The 22,629-nt window shown below is 38.9% G+C and overlaps 1 protein-coding gene across 2 annotated transcripts in view; it reads right to left on the bottom strand.

The window, feature by feature from the left end:
• F5 (coagulation factor V) overlaps window positions 1–22,254 on the bottom strand; it is an 89,895-nt gene extending 67,641 nt beyond the window's left edge. The window contains exons 1-3 of one of the 2 annotated variants that reach the window (XM_081224617.1): window positions 21,894–22,254; window positions 17,714–17,805; window positions 9,309–9,431 (exon numbers count right to left, since the gene is read on the bottom strand). In XM_081224617.1, coding sequence (XP_081080743.1) covers window positions 9,309–9,431; window positions 17,714–17,805; window positions 21,894–22,051 — 373 coding nt within the window. In that variant the 5' untranslated portion in view covers window positions 22,052–22,254. The remainder of the gene's footprint in view (window positions 1–9,308; window positions 9,432–17,713; window positions 17,806–21,893) is intronic. The other variant, XM_081224618.1, reaches the window with a different exon arrangement.
• Between the last annotated feature and the right edge of the window lie 375 nt (window positions 22,255–22,629).

Consider the following 22,629-nt stretch of genomic DNA (forward strand, 5'->3'; position numbering starts at 1 on the left):
TAGCAATACTCATATCAGATAAAATAGACTTTAAAATAAAGAATGTTAAAAAGAAACAAGGAAAGACACTACACAATGATCAAGGGATCAAACCAAGAAGAAGCTATAACAATTATAAATATATATGTACCCAAAATAGGAGCACCTCAGTAAATAAGGCAACTGCTAAGAGCTATAAAAGAGGAAATCAACAATAACACAATAATAGTGGGGGACTTTAACACCTCACTTACACCAATGGACAGATCAACCAAAATGAAAATAAATAAGGGAACAGAAGCTTTAAATGACACGATAGACCAGATAGATTTAATTGATATTTATAGGACATTCCATCCAAAAACAGCAGATTACACTTTCTTCTCAAGTGCACATGAAACATTCTCTAGGATAGATCACATCTTGGGTCACAAATCAAGCCTCAGTAAATTTAAGAAAGTTGAAGTCATATCAAGAATCTTTTTTGACCACAACGCTATGAGATTAGAAATGAATTACAGGGAAAAAAAAAATAAAAAACGCAAACACATGGAGGCTAAAGAATACATTACTAAATAACCAAGAGATCACTGAGGAAATCAAAGAGGAAATCAAAAACTACCTAGAGAAAAATGACAATGAAAACACGATGATCCAAAACCTATGGGATGCAGCAAAGCAGTTCTAAGAGGGAAGTTTATAGCTATACAAGCCTACCTCAAGAAACAAGAAAAATCTCAAATAAACAATCTAACCTTACACCTAAAGGAACTAGAGAAAGAAGAACAAACAAATCCAAAGTTAGCAGAAGGAAAGAAATCATAAAGATCAGAGCAGAAATAGATGAAATAGAAACAAAGAAAACAATAGCAAAGATAAATAAAACTAAAAGCTGGTTCCTTGAGAAGATAAATAAAATTGATAAACCATTAGCCATACTCATCAAGAAAAAGAGGGAGAGGATTCAAATCAATAAAATTAGAAATGAAAAAGGAGAAGTTACAACAGACACCGCAGAAATACAAAGCATCCTAAGAGACTACTACAAGCAACTCTATGCCAATAAAATGGACAACCTGAAAGAAATGGACAAATTCTTAGAAAGGTGTAACCTTCCAAGACTGAATGAGGAGGAAACAGAAAATATGAACAGACCAATCACAAGTAATGAACTTGAAACTGTGACTAAAAATCTTCCAACAAACAAAAGTCCAGGACTGGATGGCTTCACAGGTGAATTCAATCAAACATTTAGAGGAGAGCTAACACCCATCCTTCTCAAACTCTTCCACAAAATTGCAGAGGAAGGAACACTCCCAAACTCATTCTGTGAGGCCACCATCACCCTGATACCAAAACCAGACAAAGATACTACAAAAAAAGAAAATTACAGACCAATATCACTGATGAATATAGATGCAAAAGTCCTCAACAAAATACTAGCAAACAGAATCCAATAACACATTAAAAGGATCATACACCATGATCAAGTGGGGTTTATTCCAAGAATGCAAGGATTCTTCAGTATATGCAAATCAACCAATGTGATACACCATATTAACAAATTGAAGAAGAAAAATCATAGGAACATCTCAATAGATGCAGAAAAGGCTTTTGACAAAATTCAACACCCATTTATGATAAAAACTCTCCGGAAAGTGGGCATAGAGGAAACCTACATCAACATAATATGACACGTACGACAAACCCACAGCAAACATCATACTCAATGGTGAAAAACTGAAAGTATTTACTCTAAGATCATGAACAAGACCAGGATGTCCACTCTCACCACTATTATTCAACATAGTTTTGGAAGTCCTAGCTATGAAAATCAGAGAAGAAAAAGAAATAAAAGGAATACGCATTGGAAAAGAAGAAGTAAAACTGTCACTGTTTGCAGATGACATGATACTATATACAGAGGATCCTAAAGATGCCACCAGAAAACTACTAGAGCTAATCAATGCATTTGGTAAAGTTGCAGGATACAAAATTAATGCACAGAAATCTCTTGCATTCCTGTACACTAATGATGAAAAATCTGAAAGAGAAATTAAGGATACACTCCCATTTACCATTGCAACAAAAAGAATAAAATACCTAGGAATATACCTACCTAGGGAGACAAAAGACCTGTATGCAGAAAACTATAATATACTGATGAAAGAAATTAAAGATGATACCAACAGATGGAGCGATATACCATGTTCTTGGATTGGAAGAATCAATATTGTGAAAATGACTATACTACCCAAAACAATCTACAGATTCAATGCAATCCCTATAAAATTACCAATGGCATTTTTTATGGAACTACAACAAAAAAATCTTAAAATTTGTAGGGAGACACAAAAGACCCCGAATAGCCAAAGCAGTCTTGAGGGGAAAAAACGGAGCTAGAGGAATTAGACTCCCTGACATCAGACTATACTATAAAGCTACAGTAATCAAGACAATATGTTACTGGCACTAAAACAGAAACATAGATCAATGGAACAAGATAGAAAGCCCAGAGATAAACCCACACACCTGTGGTCAACTAATCTGTGACAAAGGAGGCAAGGATATACAATGGAGAAAAGACAGTCTGTTCAATAAGCGGTGCTGGGACAACTGGACAGCTACATGTAAAAGAATGAAATTAGAACATTCCCTAGCACCATGCACAAAAATAAATTCAAAATATATTAGAGACCTAAATGTAAGATTGGACATGCTAAAACTCTTAGAGGAAAACATAGGAAGAACACTCTTTGTCATAAATTACAGCAAGATCTTTTTTGATCCACCTCCTAGAGTAATGGAAATATAAATTAACAAATGGTATCTAATGAAACTTCAAAGCTTTTGCACAGCAAAGGAAACCATAAACAATATGAAAAGACAATCCTTAGAATGTGAGAAAATATTTGCAAACGAATCAACAGACAAAGGATTAATCTCCAAAATATATAAACAGCTCATGCAGCTCAATATTAAAAAAACAAACAACCCAATCCAAAAATGGGCAGAAGACCTAAATAGATGTTTCTCCAAAGAAGACATACAGATGGCCAAGAGGCACATGAAAAGCTGCTCAATATCACTAATTATTAGAGAAATGCAAATCAAAACTCCAGTGAGGTATCACCTCACACCAGTTAGAATGGGCATCATCAGAAAATCTACAAACAGCAAATGCTGGAGAGGGTGTGGAGAAAAGGGAACCCTCTTACACTATTGGTGGGAATGTAAATTGATACAACCACTCTGGAGAACAGTATGGAGGTTCCTTAAAAAACTAAAAGTAGAATTACCATATGATCCAGCAATCCCACTACAGGGCATATACCCAGAGAAAACCATAGTTAAAAAAGAGACATGTGGGACTTCCCTGGTGGCGCAGTGGTTAAGAATCCGCCTGCCAATGCAGGGTACATGGGTTTGAGCCCTGGTCAGGGAAGATCCCACATGTCGTGGAGCAACTAAGCCCGTGTGCCACAACTACTGAGCCTGCGTGCCACAACTACTAAAGCCCGTGTGCCTAGAGCCTGTGCTCCACAGCAAGAGAAGCCACTGCAATGAGGAGCCCGTGCACTGCAGTGAAGAGTAGCCCCCATTCACCACAACTAAGAAAGCCTGTGCACAACAACGAAGACCCAACGAAGACCCATAAATAAATAAATAAATAAATTTACAGAATAAAGTTGAAAAAAAAAAAGACACATGCACCCCAATGTTCATTGCAGCACTGTTTACAATAACCATGTCATGGAAGCAACCTAAATGCCCATCAACAGACAAATGGATAAAGAAGATGTGGTAAATACATATAATGGAATATTACTCAGCCATAAAAAGAAACAAAATTGGGTCATCATTTGTTGAGACGTGGATGGATCTAGAGACTGTCTTACAGAGTGAAGCAAGTCAGAAAGAGAAAAACAAATATTGTATATTAATGCATATATGTGGAACCTAGAGAAATGGTACAGATGAACCGGTTAGCAGTGCAGAAATTCAGACCAGATGTAGAGAACATACGTATGAACACCAAGGAGGGAAAGCGGCAGGGGGGTTGTGGTGGTGGTGTGATGAATTGGGAGATTGGGATTGACATGTACACACTGATGTGTATAAAATGGATGACTAATAAGAACCTGCTGTATAACAAAATACATAAAATATAATTCAAAAATTTTAAAAGAGAATTATAAGTGGAATATATATAAAAACACATAAGATAAATTTCAAATAATTGAATGAATGATTTTAATTCTTACTATACTACTAAAAGATTAATTGTGAACATATTGAAACAAATAAATTTGCATATGGAGATAGATTCTGTAATTATACTGAGTGAGGATTACTAATGAGACAATTTGGGGATAATTTTTCAATGCTTTAATTCTTTTCATTCCAAAGTATTTTCTTTTACCTTTCATCTACAATAAAACAGGCATGTTGTATATTTAATTTTGCAACCTATATAACATGAGGTATGAAATATAAATAGCTATTTAGAGGAAGCATTTATGAAATACATTTTTGGCAAATCTGATTTTGACTTTGTAATCAAAACAAAAAGTTTAAAACTCTTAACCAAAAAGATGAGAAATAGACAGGAAAGACTATTATGCTAGAGCACGAAAAGTCCTTGTTTAGCTTCTCACTAGAATAAATTCTTTATACAAGGGCAGCCCTTTATTTCATATTTTTTCAATTCTGTTCATTTCCTGCTTAGTCCACAGTCAGCTTTGTGATTTGTTTACCCTTGTCATGATGAACTAATTATTTGCCAAGAGGCTCTGAGTGTTTTTTTTTCAAATGTAAAATGGTGCGTACAAGCTTTGGAAAAGTTACATAAAGAGCCACTTTGGTCACCCATTAGGGTGCTTGTTCATGAAATCCTCCCTTGTTATTTATTTTTTTGGACAGCTCTTTTCCTCTCCATTTAATAAATTTAGTGAACAGCTCAGTGTGCATTTAAAGATTCAGAACATTCTTTTAGAAGCTATAATTTAGGCGGTGGGCAAATTAGAGTGCTGATGTTTTGTAAAGAGCCTGGTTTCATTGCACAGGGAGTGCAAGTCTCTTTCATAGGAGAGTTCATAGTTTTTAGATTTACAAGAATTATTATATTAGCACTTACAATTTGTTTCAGGTATTTATCATATACTCAAAGAAGTATCTATATAAGCCCAAAATATCCAGATGCAAAGTGAAAAATGTAATTGACTACATGATGTCAAGCATTGGAATGTTTTGAAAAAATATTTTTTCATATAGAGAATTTGGCAACACTTAGATGCAAAGAACAATCTCTGGTGGAAAAGTTATTCATTTACTTGCTTGTTTATTTATTTATTGTTTGGAGAGTTGGCTTACCAGCAGACAGCTGGATATTATAGAACTCATTTTGTTGTATAGTACTCATAATGCAACTCACACATTTAAATTGTGAGAATATAAATCAAAGAATAATATTAAGATTACCTCTGAAACAAACTTTTAAAGGTAATGGACCAAAACAGCTTCAGAAATCTTACTGGGCAATAGAATTTGCTCAAATCAAACAGTTCAGCATGTACTGGCTATAGGGTTTCTGAAATTTTAGCCTCAAATTGAAATTCTTTTAGTGATAAAAAGTTTAAAAATGATTAAGTACAGCTGCAGATATTTTATTTACTGGTTTAAAAACATATTCCTATTAAATACATTTCTAAAAGGAATGTTCTGTAAGCATTTTTATTAATCACAATTTGTCTATCCTGCCAAAAGGGTTACCCATCATTGTCCTACGTAACACTGTACACCTGGGGATGGGGTGTAACTGGGAGTAATTTGGAAACACCATGCTACAACTTGGCATTTATGTCAGTTGCTTCCAACTTATGGATGAAAGGCCATCATGAGACTTCCACACTAAATACAGTAACATCTTTCCTTGCCAGGACTCAGATTTCCAATTATCTCCTAGCTAAAGCATAGCCAAGTATTTAAAAAGCAACAAGGTTCCTGGACAACCAAAATAAATGTTACACAATCCATGAATGAAAGCTCAGGGACTTTACCTGTAGACAATACCAGAGACTCTTTACCTGTAGACAATACCAGAGACAGTAATGTAGTTTGTTTTTACTCTTAGACTGCACACAGTTCTAACATTTGTGGATCTTTGTAAAATCTCAAAGTAGAGTGGAAGTAATGGTTTAGAAAGGGATTTGAATTTTCCTTCTTACTCTTCTGTTTTAAAAAAAAGTCTGGGAAAGTATAACATTTAGAGAGATTTGCATCCAAAGCGATTAAAGGAAAGTATCTTACACTTAAAGAAGGAAACCTCAAACTATCTGGAAAACATTCTTATCCAGAACAACTCATTCGTTATGTCCACCTGGACAACTGAAGTTTTCTATGCAATTTTAGTTCATTTTGTCATCTAAATTCCATCGTAGAGTTTTATTTCATTTGAGTGGAAATAAAATGATGAGCACTATATAAAGCCAAGGTCTTCATTCAGTCTAAGCTTCTGGAAACCAGATTTAATGCCTGCAATATAAACAGCCATGAAAGAACCACAGCAATAACACTCTGCTTATTGTGTGCAACTATGTGCCAAAAACCTTAACATATATTACGACCAACCCTTGCAATAACTTTAGATGGGAGGAATTGCTATCCCCATTTTATAGATATAAAACCGAGAGTTAGAGGTAAAGGAAATTTTCTAGGTAAACTTAGGGTTCAAACCCAGGTCATTCTGGCTCTAAAGCCAGCATTCCTTCCATGGCTACCTTTTTCTTCTAGTTGCTGACAGTAGGTCTCCAAATCTTTAGTGGGGCTCAAGGATTAATTCACAGATAAGGAAGATTGCTGTCTAGGTTGGATCATTCACTGATTAGATCAAGCAGCCACACAGGCAAGAATTGAGTCCTCTCTCAAGCCACTTATATTGTTTCAACCTCTCACCATTCATCTCTCAAATATCTACCTCTGAGATAAAGGAATCTGGATTCTCTTGTAGCTGACTCAGCATGTAGTTAATTTATTTTCACTCCTGAAAAAATAGTTCAAACCATAGAAGGAGGCTATGGGTGAGGGTGAGTGTCAGACATGAAGGAGGAGGAGATGTTTTATCCTCAGAGAGGGCATGATAAAATGAATAGAAGCCTTGTCTTATTTTTTATTTTCATTTTTCATCGCAAAGGACACTTTTTAGCTGTTTACTAGATTTGCATCTCATTTCTAAGATAACATTTGACTTTCCCCATCAATCTGTGCTTACCTTTCTCAGACTCATGAAACCAGGGGCAATAACCAAGTGACCAATGGAAGCGGTGGGACCATTTTAAACAATTGCTCATAAGTGATTCTGGCCATAGGGGAGTGTAGGGACAAATAAACAGTAAAGGAAGGGGGATACTGTTGCAAGGTTCATTCCCTGTGCAAACAGCTTAGCTGGAATACAAAGTCCACAATGCTTACCTCCTCCCACACCTGAAAGAGAACCTGCATGGGACATTCTGAGGGTTCTCCCCTCGTGCATTGTGTTGCTGAATTCCTGATGCAGTCATCTGGAATCCTTATAAGTAGGTGATTCTTCACTATGTCACTATGCCATTGCATGCTACCTCACCCAGAGTCTTGCCAAAGTGCCTTTTTAAGATGCCTGAAATTACAGTTAATGCTTCATTGTTTTTCCTCAAGCCAAATATTGAGTGATAATACTAATAGTCCTGGGGAGGTTAGTTCATCTACTTATTATCAGTCATTTATATGTTGTCAGAATGAGTTTGATAACAATTTACATAGGAAACAATAAATATAAAAGTCACTTTCTAATCCCTATATTGTCAAATAAATATTAAATTATTTGAGCATATTTTAAAATTTTTAATTGAGATATAATTGACATATAACATTATAATTTGAACACATTTTGATTGAAGAATTACCTTTACCATCATAGCTAATATTTATCAAGTGCTTATTATATGCCACGCATTGTTCTAATATTTCATGACAACAAACCTATATGAGGTAAGTGTAATTACTATCCCCATTTTATAGATGAGAAAGGTGAGGCACAGAGAGGTTAAGTAACTTTTCAAAAGTCACACAGCTAATAAGTATCTCAGCCAGGATTTGCACCAGGCGTCTAGTTCCAGAACCTACATTGTAAACCACTCTCCTACTCAGTTCTTCTCTTCAAAGGTATATTGGCTGGAACACATGGGAAAAAGAAGATTTGTGAATCATGAAGGGTTAAAATTTATTTTTAAATGTTATTATACCAATATCTATTACAATATGGATAATTTTCTTATATCAGTTCCTAACAAAACTCTGCTCTGCTTAATGTGGTCTGAACATCAACATAATGGAAATAATCAGAACAATATCAACATGGGTACTTACCATCCTGTGGCTGATGTAGTCACTTTTATCACCACCATCTTCATGATCTTCACCATCACTGTTATCATCATCATCATTGTCATTATTTATTGAGGGCTTACCAGGTTCCAGGAACCATGTTTAGTTTGTTACCTAAGTGATCTCATTTGATCCTCAAAGTAATCTTATGGAATGGGTATAATCATTCTCATTTTATAGACAAGAAAACTGAGGCTCAGAGATGCTAAGGTCATAGAACCAGAAATTGTAAAGTTGGAATTTGAATTTAAGTCTGCCTTCAAAGCTTATGTTCTTAAGTACTTCACTATGTCCAAAATTTTAATACTACTTCTACTACCACCATCACCACCAAATATCACTTATTAAGTGCCATCTATGTGCCAGGCTAGTCCTATGTTGCTATTTCTAACTATGTCTCATGAGCCAAATCCAGTCAACTGCCTGTTTTTGTAAATAAAGTTTTATTGGGACACAGCCATGTGCATCCATTTACATATCATCTGTGGCTGCTTTTGTACTAAAGAGTAGAGTTGAGTAGTTGCAACAGAGATTCCATAGGTCACATAGCCCAAAATATTTACTGGCTCTTCACAGAAAAGTATGCAGACCCCTGCCTTAACCCATCTTGCAATATATGTATTATTATTCTCATTTTGCAGAGGAACATATTGGAGTTCATAAAGATTAGGTAACTTGCCCATCCAACTATTAAAAAACAAGAACCTACCAAAAAACTGAGGTCCAGATGACCCCAGAACTTTTTCATTTTCCTCTCTGAAATCTACAAATGCAACAACTTTTATAATTACCAGTTGCAGGAAAGGAGATATCTCTAACTTGGTCAAGAATACGGCTTAAAATGTTTGACACAGGTAGTAAAGAGTTGTAAGTTTTCCCTTGTCAGAGGGATGTTAAATTCCTCTTACCTTCTGAGAATTTACTGTACTTAATTCCTTGAGGATGGATGCTTAAGGGCTTGTCTGCCTTATTCTTAAAGTGAACTTTCATGATGTCTCCAACTTCAGCATATAAAGTAGGCCCAAGAAGTCCTATGAAAACAAGGATTTAAAATATGTTTGTGTTCAGGATTACCAAGACAGAGCTGCTAAGCAAGAACAACATGCAGAAAACCCCACGGGTGATTGCCGTCATTCCTCTCAGTCCTGAGGTTGACCTGCTTATCTTCAACCTAGAAGGCTTTGCCAGCTCATTAACTCTATATTACATGCAGGCAGATAAGGATGGGAAGGTAGAAACACTTGGCTTGGGCCCAAAGCTAGTTAAGAGAGTAGAAGAAATAGTTCTGACCATGTCCACCCCATTCTGATCCATTGTCATTCCTGGGGAGACTACCATCTTGGGTCAAGAAAGATGTTCATTTTCACTTATAATGTAGGAAGGGTGACTGGCTACTTTAGATCTCTCTGAAGGGGAGACCTCAGAGACCTAAATGAAGTCAGGGAGCAAATCAGACTGTTCTCTGGTCCTGAGGCAAATTCAAAGTCCCTGAGGCAGGAGCTTGATGTATCCAAAGAACAGTCAGACAAACAGTGTGGCCAGAGTGAGAAAAGTTGGGGGTGGAGGGGGCAGATCACCCCCTATGGGCCATGGTAAAGGCTCTGGATTTTCTTCTAAGTGAAATGGGAAATCACTGGAGCTTTGTGCAACAGAGAGACATGGTCTGATATGTTTTAAAAGTTCAACCTACTGGGCATATGCCCAGGGAAAAACATAATTCAAAAAGACACATGCACCCCAATGTTCAGCACTATTTACAATAGCCAGGACATGGAAACAACCTAAATGTCCATCGACAGATGAATGGATAAAGAAGATGTGGTACATATATACAGTGGAATATTACTCAGCCGTAAAAAGGAATGAAATTGGGTCATTTGTAGAGACATGGATGGACCTAGAGACTGTCATACAGAGTAAGTCAGAAAGAGAAAAACAAACATCATATATTAACGCATATATGTGGAATCTAGAAAAACGGTACCGATGAACCCGTTTGCAGGGCAGAAATAGAGACACAGATGTAGAGAACAAACGTATGGACACCAAGGGGGGAAAGCGGGGTGTGTGTGTGTGTGTGTGTGTGTGTGTGTGATGAATTGGGAGATTGAGATTGACATATATACACTAATATGTATAAAATAGATAACTAATAAGAACCCGCTGTATAAATAAATAAATAAATAAATAAATATTTTTTTAAAGTTCATCCTAGCTGCTGTGTAGAAAACATTCTGTGTAGTGACAAGAGTGGAAGCAGAACAGGTGGTGTAAACGAGAGACAAGAGTGTATTGGGCCAGCATGTGTAGCAATGAAGTGGGGAGAAGAGGTTAGATTCTGGACATTTCAACCGTAGAGCCAGCAAATTTGCTGAGGAGTTGGATGTGGCACTTGAGAGAGAGAAGTCAAGGATGACACCAAGGTTTTTGATCTGAGCAACTGGATAAATAATGTTATCAGTTACTTTGATGGGGACACAGCGGGGAGAGCAGGTTAGGGTGCAGAAATCAAGAGTGAGGTTTCACTTACTACATCCCAGGCACTGTGCTAGGCTCTGGGGCCACATGGATAAATAAGGCACCGTCCCTGTCCTTAAGGAGATCACAAGCTCGTTTAGAGATAGACATTCGGTAGGAGCTACTGCTGAGATACGGGCCAAGTGCTATGGGAGCAGAGAGGATGAAGGACCAATTCTGTCTGCCGAGTTGATATTTGAGTCAGATTTTTGAAGAATTGTATATTAGAATTTCCCAAAGTGTAGTCCTTGGATGCTCTGCATCAGAATCAGTGAGCGTCTAACTAAAAGGCAGACTCCCAAGTAAATACTGTCTCAACATCAATGAACCTGAGTCTCTGGAGGTGGGGTTTGGGAACCTGCATTTTAGATGTGTGTTCCTGAGTGATTCTGATGTCCTCTAAAGCTTGAGAACCTGTCACCAAAAGCCCTCTTTCAGACAATTGACTGTTCTGACTTCCAAGCCATCCATAAGCTCTCATGGGGTTGGCTTCTGCCCATTAGGTATCACAGGAGCAGGAAAGGGAAGTTACAGTAGTCATGGAGTTCAACTGGCATTTGTTCGCAGTGGCGATAATTATCAACATCCCTCTTGATATATTTGAGCACCCTAAGTCCTTACATTAAACCTCCCAATACATCTTTAAGGTAGATATTAAGATCTTTATTTTATAGATGAGGAAACTAAGCCTCAGAGAATTTAAATATCTTGCCCAATATTATACAGCTAATTAGAGGCAAAGCCATGATTTAAACTTATATCTGTGTGATTCTAGATACTGAGCTTTTAACCACCTCTTTGTATTGCAGCCCCCCACCTTGTAGTTATTTATTCATTCAACAAATATTGAGTGCTCACATTATCCTAGGTGTTAGAATTGCAATGGTGAGTAAAATAGATGTACCCCCTGCCTTCACAGAGCTTAGAAAATAGAAGGAAAGACAGATTTTAACAAATGATCACACAAATATTGAATTACAAACTGTGGTTCATATTATGAAAGAAAAGTACAGGATTCTCTTAAGAGCATTTGACAGAGGCATCTAGTCTAATCTTAGAGGCAGGGAGGGAATCAGGGTTGGGAAATGCTTCCCTGAGGAAGTGATGCATTAACTGAAGTCCAAAGGCAAAGAGGCAAAGGGATAGACAGGGGCATTCCAGGGAGTGGGATTAGCATGTGCGAAGACCCTGAGGTGCCAGAAAACTTGGCCTATTCAGAAAACTGACAGCCATGGGAAGGTAGAGCTTAGTAGGTAAGAGAGATAGGCAGAAAGTGAAGCCAAAGGCATGATCAGAGGTCCAGTCACATAGGACCTTGTAGATCTCTTAGACTTTTGCTTTTTAACCTAAGAGTATGTGGAAGCAGGGATGTGACATGAACCACATATTGGTTTTTAAACCTCTGGCTGCATTTGTGGAGTGTGATCTGGGGAGAAACCAGAGTGAATGTTGAGAGAATAGATGGAAGGCTCCAGGAGAGAGATGTTGGTGACTTGACTTAGTTTAAAGTTAGGGCAATGGAGATAATAAGGAGAGAACGTATTAAAGAGCTATTTAGGAAATCAGGACTTGATGGGTTGAACGGGGAGTGGAGGATGAGGGAGATCAAGTTTTCATGGATGGCTGATGAGGTTTGGCTTGGAGGGCTGGGTGGATGAGGGTGCCATTCTCTGAAATGGACCATGTTGTGGGAGGGTTTTGTTTGGTGGGTGTGGTAGGCAGGATAATGGCCTCTCAGAGATGTCCCTGTCCTAATCCCTGGGACCCATGAATATGCTACCTTATATGGCAAAATGGATTCTGTGGATGTGATCAAGTTAAAGATCATTGATACTCTAGTTTCCTAGATTATCCAGGTGGGCCCAATGTAATCATAAAATCTCTCATGAAAGGAATGCAGGAGTATCTGAGTTAGCAATTGGAAGATGCTACCTGCTGGCTTTGAAGATGGAGGAAGGGGCCATGAGCCCATGAGTGCAGGTGGCTTCTAGTAACTGGAAGAGGCAAGGGAACGATTCTCCCCTAGAGCCTCCAGAAGAAATAGAGCTCTACGAACACCTTGATTTTAACCCAGTGAAACTCATTTTGGATTTCTGGCCTCAAGAGCTCTAAGATAATAAATTTGTGTTGTTTTATGCCCCTAAATTTGTGGTGATGTGTTGCAGCAATAGAAAACTAATTTCCTATTAGCATTGATAAAATGTGATCTCTGAGATAGAGGTCCTATCTTTCCCCAACTCCTATCTTTCCACACACTTATTCCTTTCACTGAACTCCAGTCCTAGAGTTTATATTGACCTTGTGCCTGAAGCTTTTTGTTTGTGTGTTTTTATGTTAGTTCTTCACAGGGCCATGGAGGCCACATAGTTTAATCCTCATTTTAGAGATGGTTACAAAGCCTGGGAAGTGGGTGCAGAGAGTGACTGGGTGGCATTGCTGGGTGTAGAACTCAGTTCTCTGGACTCTTGAACCAAAGCTTTCTTTAGTACCTTCTTCAGGGCAGGTCAGATCCCCCACTTTCCTGGAACAGTCCCAACGTCCACACCATTTTTTACTCCTGGCCACGTATGACTTCACTGGCTGACCCCTCTCTTCTGGCTGCTACCCTCAGTCCTAGCTCCCAGCGGAAGTCCCCACTGGCTACTCCCACCTCCCAGAATGCCCCTGAGCCCAATCAGGTGCTGACTGCTGTCATATTGTCCACTGCATTTTGATGCCGTGGTTGCCTTGCTCAGTTGATTTGTTTGTTGGCATCACATGGCTGCAAATGCCAGATGCCCAGAATAAGTCTTCTAAGTTATTTAGCCTCTTACTGCAATGAGTTCTTTGGAATATTTATTTAGCCTCCCTATCTGCTTCTTCAGAATATTAATGCAAAACAAAGGGATGTTTTTATAAATACAAACCAAATACCTTCATGCATGTAGGCAAACACATGGCTGAATGTTTTTTGAGCTGCTGTTTAGTTCCTCTATTAGCCAGATGGCCTAAGACCTTTTCCACCCTCTCCTCAGTGCCCAAAGCCAAATTGGGGGAAGGAGTGGCCTATCTTGAGATCCCAGGAAGTTAGCATAGCATGTACCCAATTTCTTGCAGTTTTGGAGTTGGAAAGGACTGCAGGAGGTCAGCTAATGCAATCCCCTGCTCTCAGGTGAATAATGTGTTGCAGAATACAGGGCAGCCCATTGTTGCTGTTAATATAAAACTCCTTTGGGGACAAACATTTCACAATCTTCCTGGAAAATACACAGAGACTCAAAACTAGCCATTTTAGAGCCCAAGACAGGATTTCTGAAAATGAGCCTGGCCCCTCCACCTGTCCACATGTCCACAAACCTCACTGGACAGGTGTCTCATCAGACCTCCAGTCCTGTAGCCTTAGCCTCACCTGTAATTACAATAACTTCTGGGCTCATGCTGCAGAAATGGGGCACATGGCTAGAATCATACCCACCAGATGGGTGGAGCAGGAAATAAGCTTAAGGTACAAAGAACACAGAACTAGGCAATGGAATGAGGAAGGCCACATAGTCAGTGGCAGTGTTCACACCAGATCTTATTAAAAATCTGAGACTTTTCCTTTACATCAGGTTTGCCTCCTAGTATCAATTATTATAGGGTTACAGAGATGAATGAGACACCACCCCTGTGCTTCAAGGGTTCATAATTAAGCAACTTTGGGAGTTCAGGAAGAGGTTGCACGAAAATGAATGTTAAAATGCCTCAGAGTTCACATAAAACAAATATGTTACGAGATACACTGGGGTTGACAGAAAGGTAATATGTTAAGTGTACCAGGCTTAAACATAAATCAACTATCAAGGTCTACTTCTAGCTTATGAGGTTGAATCAGGAAATCACTACAAAATTAATCATCTCCAAGGATTTTGGTCACAGTCTTCTCCTCTTCAAAACTGAGCACAGGGAACTCTACCTAATAAACTGTGGTAACCTAAATGGGAGGGAAGTCCAAAAGGGAGGGGCTATCTGTATGTATATGGCTGATTCATCTAGTTGTGCAGTGGAGGCTAACACAACATTGTAAAGCAACCATACTCCAATAAAAATTAATTTTAAAAAATGCTTGATGCCTCTGTATCACCTGAAACAGCAGTCCCCAACCATTTTGGTACCAGGGTCCGGTTTTGTCGAAGACAGTTTTTCCATGGACCAGGGCAGGGGATGGTTTTGGGATGATTCAAGCGCATTACATTTATTGTGCACTTTATTTCTATTATTATTACACTGTAATATATAATGAAATAATTATACAACTCACCATAATGCAGAATCAGTGGGAGCCCTGCACTTGTTTTCCTGCAACTAGATGGTCCCATCTGGGGGTGTTGGGAGACAGTGACACCTGAAGTGTGTTGCTTATGTCCGGTCTACTCTGTAAGATGCAGCTTAGTTGTCACTTGCCACTCACTGATAGGGTTGCAAGCAATTGATTTATTATGGTCTCTGTGCAGTCAGACCTCTCTGCTAATGATAATCTGTATTTGCAGCCGCTCCCCAGCGCTAGCATCACTGCCTCAGCTCCATCTCAGATCATCAGGCATTAGACTGTCATAAGGAGCGCGCAACCTAGACCCCCGCATGCACAGTTCACAGTAGGGTCCTATGAGAATCCAATGATCTGACAGGAGGCGGAGCTCAGGCGGTAATGTGAGCAATGGGGAAGGGCTGTAAATACAGATGAAGCTTCTCTGGCTCCCTGCTCACCTCTTGCTGTGCAGCCCGGTTCCTAACAGGCCACAGACTGGTACCAGTCTGTAGCCCGGGGGTTGGGGACGCCTGACCTAAAAGGCAGTCTGCAGCCTGGCACTGGTCCTTCTATCCCTTACTGCACTCAGCACAATGGCTGACACAGTACATTCAAATTCAGTGAACTTGGCAAAAGTCACAAAAAGGAGAGCTCTGAATCTCTGCCCAATTCCTCTTTTCCCAGGCCTAATGAATATGTTTCCCAGCTCGTCTTCCCTTTACCCACTTACAACTTAATTTAATTAAATAGTTCTTAAATATCTACCGTACATACTAAGCTTGAAGCTGGATCTATAAAAATGAATAGACTACAGAGTCTGTAGAGGACAGGAGATCCTTTAATTTCCTGACCAAAATGACAAACTTAATTTTATTAGTAACCTTCTTAATAAAAGGTTACTCACCTGGTCCCTTGCCAGGCTCCCCACCCAGCCCCCCATGAAGGTTAGTATCTCTTCCACCTCAGGCTGATCTAACCCAGCTTTGAATCACATCACTTCCTGTTTATTCTGAGTCTGGCTCCATCAGTTATTCTCCCTCAGATGTTTTTATCCTCTCCTTTTCTATTGGATTCTTCCCTTGAGCACTTAGATATTTTAAGTCACTGTCATTCTTTTTTAAATAAAACTCTTAAAATATCCTTAAACCCCTCATTCCCTCCCAGAACTACCCTATTTCTCCTCCCATTTGGAGCCAAGTTTCAGGCAAGAGTTATCTCTGTAAGTTCCTCCTACTTACATTTCCTCACCTTCCATTCACTTCCATTCCATCTCCGTTAGCAGGGGAAGTGGCACCAGGCAAACCAGGTAAAGAGAGAGTTTCAAGAAGGGGGAGCATTACATGTCCTAGTAATGTCAAGTGAGAAAGTAACTGGAAAGAAACCATTGGTCTGGCATCTAAGAGGTCATGGGGCCCCTTTTTGGAGAGTAATTTGATATGATAGAGAATGAAATGCACCAATCACACAGGAAATTGGTAGTGAAGGAAAGGGGAGAAAAGGCAGAGTCAAGGGGAGATTTTTTTTTGAGATGGGATGTTAATTTGAACATAAGTTGTGTTCTGTTTTATTGTTGAGGATTTTTGACGGAAGGGAAGTCTCCAGTTAAGGAAAGATTGAAGATAAAGGGAGATCCGAGGAGGAGGCAGAACAAAATGGAATGAATAAAAGAGATAGAAGGACGAGTCTGGGGAAGATGACAGGTCTTCACCTGGTTGGGGGGAAGGATGAGTGAATTACTGACTAGGGGACCTAACTGCAGGAAGCTCTCTCTTAATGGCCTTTATCAGTTCTGTGAACTATGTTACCATATTTACCATATTTACGATCCCAGAAACCCATTCAGCCTACTTTCCTTAATTAAAAAGGAGGTGAGGAAAAAAAGAGGAGATTTTTCTCTAAAAATTATAGCTGTTATATACATCACACTAAATAAAACAGAAGAGATGGGAAAGATAGATGCAAAAGAATCAGCCATATACAGTTCCTTTAAATGAGTCTTGGGACCCAGCTAATGATCATTTGCTAAGGCTCATCTGTGCTCATCAAACTAGACCATAAGCTCCAGGAAGGCAGGAGATGTGTCTCTCTTGTCCAGTGTGGCATCCATAGTGCCTAGTTCATTCATAGTGCCTAGTTCAATGTCCACTGTGGCATACATAGTGCCTAGTTCAATTGAGTACCCACAGCAGGTGTTCAATAATAGTTTGTTAGATGAATGAATAAAAATTCAAACACTTAGAAGTTTTGTTTAGCTTTTTTTAAAATCACAGTTAAAAACAGCTGGCTTCATGGGCATGAGACCCATGAAATTACACAGGGCCCCACGCTCAGAAGGGCCCCTAGTTTGGCTTAATGCTTTGCTTTTCTCAATTCTCAATACTATGAATAAGAGCTCTACCAATTACCTAGCCAAAATAACAAAAACACATTTCTATAAAATATCGCTAAATGAATACTTTAGATATATATCAATATCAAATTATCCTTAGAGCTTTATCTTTATAATTGAAAAATATATTTCAGGCTTACCTGAAGTTCTGGATTGTGGTTTTTCTTTCTGAAAATATGCTTCATACTCTCTGTAGACAATTTTCTTAAAGGAGGTTGCAAAAGTATTCGAACTGGAAATAAAATAAATTTGAAAGGCTTACATGACATCTACTTTGCACATTACAACAAAATATATCTCTCATGTCCTCAGACTTTTACTAGAAATAACAGTATTTTTAACTGCAGTTCAGAAGCCCAAGGTCTTATAAATATGAACAATAAGCGAAGTTAATAAAATAATTATTGGTGTCTTCAAGAATATTCTGTTGTGATAACCATTCTTTCACAAATTTAGTCTGCCCTAACCAATCCTGTTACTCAGAATCAATTTTCTAAAATACAACCCAAGGTGGTAGTGTGAACCCAAACTTTAGGCTTAGATTTTAAATGATTAAAGACATGACCAAATCCCTTATGAATAAATATGTGAGCTGTTTTTCAACTCATCAGTCAAATACAGTCTTATGTGACTGGGGAACATTGTAAAGAACTATTGATTTGGTGGACCCTATTTCTCACTGAGAAGCTGAAGATAGCTAATGGAGTCAAGGCCCTGAGATTCATATAGGAAACAAACAAATGAAAAACCTAAGTCTCGGAAAGTTTAAGTAACTTGCCCAAGGAGAATCAGTGGATAATGGCAAAGCCAAGATTCAAAAACCATTGTACAGTCATCCCTTAGTATCTGTGGGAGGTTGGTTCCAGGATGACCCTGGATGCCAAAATCTGTAGATGTTCAAGTCCCTTATATAAAACAGACTAGTACAGTTATCCCTCTGTATCTGTGGGTTCCATATCCACAGATACCAAGGGATGACTGTTTTCATGGTTAAAAATTCAGAGAGGGCAGTAGGGAGAGTACTGGGATACTTTCCCATCTTTTTCTTCAGTGTCTCTAAAGATGGGCACATGATTCCTATCCTTGTCTTAAACTCAAAGATGAAGGAAAGATAATTAGGGGAAATTTCTTACCAATGTCTAAACCAGTTGCCCATATTGGCTTTGTTATGCTTCCTAATCCAGAGAGTGGCCCCACTATAATTAGGGCGTAACAGAGAGGGATACTAATCACATTTGCCATGATGTCTATGTAGCACAGAAGCTAAGAGAACTGGTTGTAGATTCAGAATGTCTGGGTTTGAATCCTGTGTCTACTCCTTGTTAACTATATAACCTTGAAAAGTTTATTTAATCAATTTGTGCCTCTGTTTCTGTAATTGTGAGCTGGGACTAATAGTAAAATCTCCCTCACAGAACTGTTACAAGTTTTAGGTAAGTTAATACCTACAAAAGGTTTAGAGCTGACACATTGTAAATATTCAATGCATGTTAGCTAGTAGTATTTTAAAAATATAATGAAAATTGGATTTTAGCTTTCAGGTTTTCCCGGTGAGCAGAAAAAATCTGTAATTATAGTCATTCTCATAATTTTAAAATGTAAGATACAAGAACTGTGTTAATATTTGGAAGCAGAATTAAAGGAGGCATGAGTAAGTATTTTTGGAATGGCTAGCTATTGAAGGTGGTGGGTTCTCAGTCACTGGAAGCATTCAAGTAGAAAGTAGACAACTATTTGCTAGGGGTATTTGTGCTTTGGGTGTGGGGAAAAGTAAGAAGTTAAAACATGAAAGTTGAAAATGAGTTAAACAACCTCATAGAGTTTTTAGAGCCCAAGAACTCTAGGATTCTGTATGTTAGTTTGTGCCCCTAGTGTGGAGGTCCATTTTTATTTATCTGTGGTGGTAATTTTGTGTGTTTAGCTTTTTTTTTTTTTTGGTACGCGGGCCTCTCCCGTTGTGGAGCACAGGCTCCGGACGCGCAGGCTCAGCGGCCATGGCTCACGGGCGCAGCTGCTCCACGGAATGTGGGATCTTCCCGGACCGGGGCACGAACCCGTGTCCCCTGCATCGGCAGGCGGACTCTCAACCACTGCGCCACCAGGGAAGCCCGTGTGTTTAGTTTTATGTACAATTGAAACGTAGCTCCCGTCCCTAACCCTAGATCTTTAAATACAGGAGTATAGGTGACAGTATAAAATTTTTACTAAGAAAAATTAGTCTTTTATGTGGAGTAATTTTAATAGAGGTGTGTTTCCTAATATGTTTCCCTGTGTATATTATGTGTGTATACTGAGGTATATTTATTTTAATTTGAACAATTGAATTGCTATTGGAAAATGATTTGTCTGAAAGTTAAAGATGACATGAATTCAAACAATATGCATGATGAATTTTCCATTTATGAGGACTATTTAAGGATGCTTTATTCATAATAAAATCATATAAAGCTAGAACACTTGAGGAAAAATACATATGTACTTTTTTCTATATCTGTTACTATATACATGTGACTGAACATGTTTCCTTAGGGAAATTTTCAAAAACATTCACTTCAGCCCCAGAGCAAGAATAAAAGATATATTTCACCTCTAAAAGGCACTGTCCTGCCAATATTACATGAAATAAGGAAAGATCTTTGCTTTGTGCTAAAATACACTTTAGCAAAGGATGGAGTTGTCTATGTTGATTTCTTTATAGTGAGTATCATTAGCTCTAGGTGTAGGGCAATTTAGAACAAGTTCTTAGTTTAAGCAGCCAGATACAAGGTTAGATTTTTCACATAAAAGTACTAGAAAGAAATGACATGATTTGAGGTTCAAAAATATGGACAGTTGGTCTGGATTATCACTGTATGGTTTTGACTCAGTAATTGATACCAGAGGAACAACTCTTCCCAGGATTCTGGAAATTCAGCCACAGAGAGGATAAGATGACCAATCATGGCTTCCTATGTGAATTCACCATATGAATCAGGGTTTTGCCCTATGTGATTCTGCCTCCAAAATTCTGCTTGTTATTCTTGTTAATTACAGAAGAAAGAACAAACTCCAAAGCATAAGCACCGTGTGACACAGGAAAGCCAGCAACCAAGTTAGTGTTCTACCCAAGAGCAGGACAATTAATGTTGGAAAGACTGCTACTTCCTTTGGGGTTTTAGTTAGCAGCAGTTCTCTAAGGGTGTGGGTGTGACCTAGGTTATCACCTTGAAATACAATGCTTTAAATGTATTTAAATGTACAATATTTAAATAAGAAGTCCCTCTTTTTTTATATATAAAAAAAGAGGGACTTATTATTATTACAAGACCAAGATGCAATGTCCTCCAAAATAACCCATTACAAAGAAAAGGTTTTGAAAGGGTAAAGTTATACACTAAAAGGCTTAAAACATGACAATATTTTCTTGGCAGATTGCTTTGGTTTCGAAACTGTAAAAGAGGAACATCTTTCACAATCGCTTAAACTGTGATGTTAAGTTAAAAAAAAAAGTCACACTAAGAGGTTTACCATTAAAAGAAATAAAAACATAACTAACTGGAAATATTGAGTAGAACCTATGATTTGTTTAATTTCTGTGAAGTCTTATTTTTAACCTTCCAATTAGGAAAAATAGTTTGCAACTCAAATACAGTTTTATTATTTAACCCCCCTCTAAGTCACATATGCCTTTTAATAGTGACTCTATCAAAATAGCCAGAGTAGACCATATCCCAGGGAGTGATTAAGAATGAGAGAAAAATGAAGTCACACGAAGCAGAAAAAAGGTAAAAAACAACAATGTTGCATTTTTATGAACTGAGGATGTTTTGAAAGTCACTTATAAGAAAACAACAAAATTATGGCAGTTGTTATCGAATAACCTGCTTATAATAAAGCACACAGTGTACACCTTTAGTTTTAGAAGATGAAGTTATGTGGACATGGAATAAATAATATGTAACTAGAAGTTTAATAATATACTAGACTACTAAAAATCTGGAACAGGAGTGAAGAGGTAGGTACCTGGTGCTTTTGAATCAATCAATATATTAAATCAACAATCAATCATACTAACAAAACTGTATTAACAGCAAACTTGAAATAGCATCTAGCCAGTCAAACAATATTTTCTATATCCTCAGAATGATAAACTTGTATTATTGGAGGCAAAATGAGCATCCACCAAGCTTATTTTATTCATTATACTCTACTATTAATTGTATTTACCTACGTGAAGTTTAAAAAAAATAAAAAAAGTAATGGAATTGCAAAGGGAATGCTTTCTAAAAGAAATAGATTGTCCTCCCTAAAGAAGCCCACCGGTCGCCATGCCTGCCTTACCTAAGGTATGTGGACTCGGGGCGATAGTTCCAGCTGATGCTCTGAGCAGCCACGTAGAACTGCCTTAGCCGCGCTGCTTCAGCCCCTAGGCTCCCCCAGCCTGCCCAGCTGGAGCCCAGGACCACGAGGACCCAGAGGCACGGGCAAGCTGGGAACATGGTTCCTTTCCTGCCTCTGCCTCAGCCGATTGCGCCCGGCTCGGCCGGGCTTGGCCGCCGTCGGGACTGCAGTGAGCGCCGCGAGGCTGCGGGTGGCAGTGTCCTCCTCCTCTTCAGCTCCCCCAGGCGTCGCGGCAGCTGCAGCCCGCGCTGTCCCCACCTCCTGGGGCCTTTCCAGGCTGGGGTTGACTAGGTCACTGCTCCAGGTATTAGGGAGAGCAACCAGGTTAGTGACTGTTTTACTACCGGTGGAGAAAGGGCAGCAATCAGCGGCTCTAGCAGGCAGGGCAGTGCTCAGGGATTCGAGACGGGGCAACACTGTCCTCCCAGCTTCCATCTGCTCAGTAGCCCCTCATCAGACCCCGCCACCATAAACACTGCCTGGGGCAGAGTTCACACTTACCAGGCGCTCTACAATTCCCAGGGCAGTGGGACCCAAATCCCTTCACCACACTGCTCTCCTTCTGATGTGAGGAAGAGGGCCCTATGCCCTGTTACTGGCACAGAAATATTGTATTTGCAGGTGGTGAGGAAGCAAGGGGATGGTCACGTGAATGGGGCCTGCTGGCCTGGCCCAC

This window comes from Mesoplodon bidens (genome assembly GCF_964165515.1).
Source record: "Mesoplodon bidens genome assembly, chromosome: 2".
Taxonomy (NCBI): Eukaryota; Metazoa; Chordata; class Mammalia; order Artiodactyla; family Ziphiidae; genus Mesoplodon; species Mesoplodon bidens.